Source organism: Chelonia mydas, chromosome 12 (genome assembly GCF_015237465.2).
Source record: "Chelonia mydas isolate rCheMyd1 chromosome 12, rCheMyd1.pri.v2, whole genome shotgun sequence".
NCBI lineage: Eukaryota > Metazoa > Chordata > Testudines > Cheloniidae > Chelonia > Chelonia mydas.
The window spans coordinates 10,316,407-10,322,702 of record NC_051252.2 but is presented as its reverse complement, the minus strand read 5'-3'; the positions used below and the strand labels follow the sequence as shown (position 1 = coordinate 10,322,702).

The window sequence follows — 6,296 nt, the reverse complement described above, 5'->3', positions numbered from 1 at the left end:
CTTTTACTCTGTGTGAGGTGCGGTCAGTAAATAAATCAAGGGAGACACGGCCGTCTGACCTATAGATGTCTGGTACAAACAGGACAACACAAGAGTGCTTTCACTTAAAGCTAAACTTTACTTAGTCTCAACCACTTACACACGTCCGCAACAGGTTAGTAAAACACCCCCAACCCTTGATAATTACCAAAACTGAGTGTGGCCTTCGAGTGGCACTGTGACAGGCTTCCACTGGCCAAACTTCCGTCTGCCGGTGGGGACCCCAAGATGTGTCTAGCGGGAGCGTCCCTGAAGAGCCCCTTCTGAGAAGTCCCACTACCTCAAACTTTTTCCCCTTATTTATACATTAGTAATTCAATGACATATCCCTTAAAGAAAACTTGATAAGCAAGCAGTTTTAAAAGATCAAGCAAGAGATTTCCTTATCGTCATCAATTTACCAAATATGTTTTTTTTTCAGAGTGTCCATGCCTTGGAGCCCTGACAAACATTCCCGGGGGCACATAAAAACAGACTTCCTGTTTTTCTAAAATACATAGATCAACAATTTCAGCATTCTTAGCAGTAAGGGCACAGGGTCAAACTGCCCTGTCTGTGGCACCCAAAACCCCTCCTGCCTTGGTTACGCTGAGGCCACTGCATGACCAATTTACGACCTGCTGACTTGGCTACTTTTAGCAATAAGCAAGAGTGGTTCAGTGTGGCCTGCTGACTTGACTACTATTAGCAGTAAGCAATAGTGGTTTTAGGCACTTTACTAGTTTGCCAAAATCTCCCCGTACAATACCAGTCTCCTGTAGTAACTAATTCTGAATGTCGGGAGTAGAAGGTTCACAGGGTACTGCTTTTGTTATTTTCAGCTTTTATTTGAAAATTCAAAATAAGGGAACTTATTTTCCTCTTTTAGTTCTCTGTTTGGCATGAAAGATGAAACGTTAGCAAATTCTCTCACCAACATTTTTTTCGTGTGTGATTTTAAAAACAATGTGCCTGACTTGGATCTCATTTATATTAGGGGAGTGAACAGCACCACACTGGGATAACACAGCTGTATCTCCATTGCAGTGAACAGAGTTGTAATGGTACAAAATCAGTGTAATTTGTCATGCATCAGATTCAATTCCTAGATGTGATCTAACATATTTTTAAAAGAATCCTAAAGACAATCAAGAGGAAGGTGTTAGAGAAATGTTGAAGTTGTAATGAAAAACTGAAATCTCAGGATTTCATCTACTAACAGGAGAGACACATAGCTAAATGAAATACTTCAATGGATCTATCATCTGAAGCTCTCAAAGCACTTCCTGAATGTGAATTAAGAATCACAATCCCTTTAAAATACAATAGGTAAGAAATACAGAGTTCACACAGCATTTCAATACAGTTACCAATAGGGTAGACTGTAACAGGAATTAGCCTATGGCAAAGGGGGAATTTTAGGTACTTGGAATGTAATTATGTGTGTTTGCATGGGTCCAGTTGAATAGGCAGCTCTATGAAAAGTGCCATGTTAATTTTGACAAGGGGTCAGGATCTTTCATTTAAAAAAATGTAAATATGGGAAGGGAGCTGTAGCAATCATGATGCCTACAAATTCTAAAAAACTGAAAGGAGTCCAGGCTGGACTCTTCAGTGTCATTCACAAATCTCTATCAGTGCAGAGGATGGGTGGAGGAAAACCCTAGAGTAAAAAAAGTCTTTAACAGGATGCTGACAAAGCCAGAAGTCGTGTGATGAATGAAGCTAGTCTTAGCTAGTGATTTGGTAACCTCAAAAGGGTCAAAGCTTTGTCTTTGGTTCCAATAAATATCTGAATTTCAGATGCTTATGAAGACCACAGCAGTATGCAAAACTGGGTAGGAAGTTTCACAAGGACAAAATGTAATGTAAAGGAAAGGAAATGTCTGCTTTATCCACCTCATATTCTCACTATGTGGGTGCATAGAAGTTAAAAGTATGATTACTAAATAGTTACTCACATTTTTTCATACTACTAAAATTGTTTTGCTTGAGACTTAAGTCAGTTCTTGTTAGACACAGGCCTGATCAGAGCCCAGCCTTTGAATACCCCCAAAACTTTTAGTTCTGTCTTGATCCAAATCTTGCAACTTGCATCTAGCTCTGGTACTTATATTGTCTGAGTTAGTTTGTCTATTTCTAGTTCTAAAGTAACAAATTGTGACCTACAAGTCCAATTTGAGAAATTTCCCAAGCCAAGAATGAATTATTAAGGAGAACTGTATCTCTTAGCTCAAATTATGATGATCTAGTATAGTGCCTTGAACTTTTCACCCTGCAGACCATCAGTTAGGGCATGAAATTAGCTACAGAGCTTTAACCCATACCTTTGCCTTTGAAAAAGCTTTTTAGCTATACAGAAGCTTGCAAGACACTTTCATCGCTCCAAAGGAAATGTTCAGTATCTCAGGTCAGAATAATTTTCATTGATTCAGAGGAACCATCCAGTCCTTGTGTAATTTTTTTTAAACTATTTCACATATCCTCAATGTGTTTTCTGAACTTTGTCCATCTTTCTAATGGACTATGGCATCAGATCTAAAATCTTGGGATTGGCAGAGTGTGACAGGATCCCCCCAGGATGCAGCCTGGGACTGTGGGACCACTGTGCCCCCTGGACTCACTCCAGCCTGGGCTGTCTCTCACAGTGCCTTGCTAGTGACCAGCAGCAAGACCCTCCACACACTATCACTCAGCACAACAGCATGTGGAGCCCCACACCCAGCTATATTGCATATATGCTCCCAGAGCCACTCATGAATCACACAGAGAAAGGCACCAGAGCCAAATCTCCCCTAGCTCCCAGCACTGTACCTCAGAATATACCATCTTGCACTGCTCAAGATGGGCCTGGGTTCGGCAGCGGGCTGAGCAGGGCTGGCGGCTGGGACCCGGCAGGCAGCAGCGTGCCATTAAAAATCAGCTTGCGTGCCATCTTTGGCACGCATGCCATAGGTTGCCAACCCCTGATCTAAATACACTGTCACCTCAACTTTTCCTTATTAGGAGGAATGTCACTCATTTTACCCTTGCATTTGACTCATTCCTATTTCATGTAATATTTCATTGCTGCAGATAATTAGCATAGAAAATGTTACATCATGGAGCTGAGGTTATAGATTATAGATAACACTTTAATACTTGGCTGCCTAAAATACGGATCCTAAATAAAAATGGCTTGACTTTCAAAGGTGCTGATACCTTCAACTCTCTACTGACTTGAATGTGATTTGTAGGTGCTCAACGGGTCTGAAAATCAAGCTACTTATATAGGCTGCCTAAAGTTAAGCTTCTGCTTTTCAAAGTTTTAACCACTGACTAATGTTTAGGTTTGGATGAAAACTTCCTCTTGAACTTTTTTGATGGGAAATAGGGTTTCAACTAATTATTTTTGCAATATCTTTAACTTTTTTGCCAAACCTGGTTGACAAGTCAGATTTTCAACAAAAATTTCCACTGAAAATTTTTAGAAAATTATTTTTCCTGTTTTTGACAATTTTCCATGTAGGGGGTGGGGGAAGCTCTTTCCAACCAGCTCTTCTAATGCCATTATGCTAAATAAATCCCACATTGCCTAAAACTTCTGGTATTATGTTTTTTATATCTTCAGTTTGGGGGTTTGGCCCATATCTGGGCTTCCTCCTCAGGTTCAAAAATATGGTCAAATCCACCACTTCACCTTGTAAATACAAAATATAATCCAACCCATCTCTTGCTGTGAAGATAAATTTGAGAACCAGCAGAGAATAGCCCAAGTCTCATCTCCTTCCCCTTTCATTCTCCAAAATCCTAATGACATTCCCTTGAGTAATGCATTTTTCCTTTTCTTTTGCTGCTTTTCTTTTTCATCTTTCTTCTTAATCTTTTGACTTCTCCCTGAAAACAAACTTCAAAGTTCAGTTGAGACATTGATCAAATTCTGTTCAGTTACAGTGGTGTAAATCTGGAATAACTTCATTGTTTCAGTGGTGTCATTTCCAGAGCAACTGCAGTCCAACTGGAATTTGACCCTGTCTGGAGTGGCTGTGTGAAATTGCCATTTGCAGAATTCATGGCAGTTTCTTGTATGGCATTTGGCCTTACCATTAATATCACTTTGTAAAGCAAATTCACAGACTTTTGAACTTATATTGTTATCCCAACTTCAAGGCAGCTGGTAACTATGACCCCACCCAACATGCTCTCTAACCCAAACCCAATACTCTTAAAAGAAACCAGATCGTCATCCCTGAACACTGGGATGGAACAGTAATGGTAATAGTTTTGTGATGTGAACATGACTGCCAACTCACTTTATATAACACATAGAACAGCCTTTAGATGGTATTGACTTCCAGTTTGTGCTGGATTAGAATGGGTGACCCTGAATGAATGGTTTTGTTTAGCGAGGCAAAATTAACAGCGCAAGGTGAAAGGATTGAATATTCAGCACTCTAGTCATCACTCACTTCATACATGTCTCTTGTTAGAGAGTCTCTGTGTTTATTGAAGTGTCACTTACACAGACATTTCTCTCTGGGCTTCCTCTCTTACAGCTGAAGTCATCGTTTCAAAGAGTTTGAACATCTTTGCAAATCTCAGGTGACTTTGAAAGTTCCGAGCAGCAAAGGCGTAAAGCAGAGGGTTAATGCAACTGCTAATAAATGCCAGTGATCCAGAGATGTATACTCCCATTTCTGAGACCTCGTCCAATGCCAAAGACATCTTCTGGTTAGAGCCTACTATCTGTGTTGAAACAATTTCTATGATGTTAAACAGATGATGCGGTAACCAACAAACAGCAAAAGCCACAATCACACTGGCAATCAGCCTCGCTGACCGCTGCCTAGATGAGTAAGTCATTGTGTTTATTCTTCTTTCAACACATACATAACAAGTAGAGATGATAACAAAAGGAATCACAAAACCCACAATAGTCTCCAACAAAAGGCACAATATTTTCTGCTGATCAGAAGTGTAGTTGCGATATGTGCACTGCTGACCAATCTTGGTTTCTTCAATCTCTTGAAATGGGATTATGGAAGCTCCAAAAGCAACAGACAGGAGCCAAATGAGAAAAACAACTTTGAGAATCACAGCTTTATTTTTCCACCTTTGAATCATGAATGGGTAGAACACAGCCATGAACCTCTCCAGGCTCAGTGTTGTAATTATAAACACGCTGGCATACATACTGCAGTAAACAACAGAAACCAGTGTTTTGCAGAAGGTGACTCCAAAGAGCCAGGTGTTAGCAAAGGAGTAAATCCAGACTGGTAAAGTAACCAGCACCAAGATGTCTGAAATGGCCAGATTTAGGATCAGCATGACTGTAGGAGATCTTTGCTTCACTTTCCCACAAATAGTCCAGATGACAATGGAATTCCCAGGGATCCCAATAGCAAATGACAAGCTCAGTATTGTGCAGACCACTGACCTCTCACTGTCCCATGTCAGATGGCTGTTTTCTTCTGTTCTATTCATCTTGACTGGAGACTTGTTTTTTCTCTGATGCTAACAATCTCTGTTCCCTGCACTGTTCTTTTAACTCTGTAGACACAAGTAGTGAACCTCATCAAGTGCTCCCTAACCAATGATCTGAAGGCTGATACAGCATGTGAGTTCACATCCTATTGTTCAGTCCTGGCTGAAGCTGAGTTCATACTTCCTATTACAGTGCGTAGGAAGACTGCATGCATGCAAAGCAAAAAAAAACAAAAAACAAACAAAAAACCCACCATATTCGCCTGATTGCTCTCATTTGTGCCAGTTATGTATTTCCATTTACCTCTGATTTACACCATGAGAAAGGAGAATCAGAACCCACATATTTACTTTCCCATGCTTAAGAAGCTTACTACTTCAGTTAAAATTATTGTTTTTATAAGAAACTCTTAACAAGCTAAAGTAAAGTAGTGCACAGGAGCACTTCAGTGTTTTGTATGTGAGGATTATTTTATAAAAAGCACACACCCAAGCAAAAATTTAAAAAATAAAAGTAAAACACTTCAGTATAAGTAGGAATAATATATTTGGAGTAATCAAAAACAAGACAAATGATTGCACCTTGCCTTGAGTACATGCCTCACTAAAAGAAACTGCCAAATTCTGCCTTTTTGTTTTTCACTCCAGTGCAACTCCCTGGACCAGATTCTGATCTCACTTACCCTGGCTTCAGTGGAGTTACTCTAGATATACACTGGCATAATAGAGTTCTGAATTTGACCTAGTGACTTCAGTGAGGTTACAATGGTGTGACAAGGGTTTGGTTTTGGCTCTCTAAAATGAGAAAGAGGGAT

At 40.0% G+C, this 6,296-nt stretch overlaps 1 protein-coding gene across 1 annotated transcript; it reads right to left on the bottom strand.

Moving 5' to 3' along the window:
• Positions 1–4,515: 4,515 nt before the first annotated feature.
• LOC119563714 (leukotriene B4 receptor 1-like) lies at positions 4,516–5,481 on the bottom strand. The gene has a single exon (XM_037878088.1). It carries the CDS (start codon positions 5,479–5,481, stop codon positions 4,516–4,518), a length of 966 nt encoding a protein of 321 aa, XP_037734016.1.
• Positions 5,482–6,296: the final 815 nt, after the last annotated feature.

What these genes read in the sequence shown, in the direction of transcription:
- LOC119563714 (XM_037878088.1), bottom strand. Translation starts at nt 5,481, where the DNA reads ATGAATAGAACAGAAGAAAACAGCCATCTGACATGGGACAGTGAGAGG.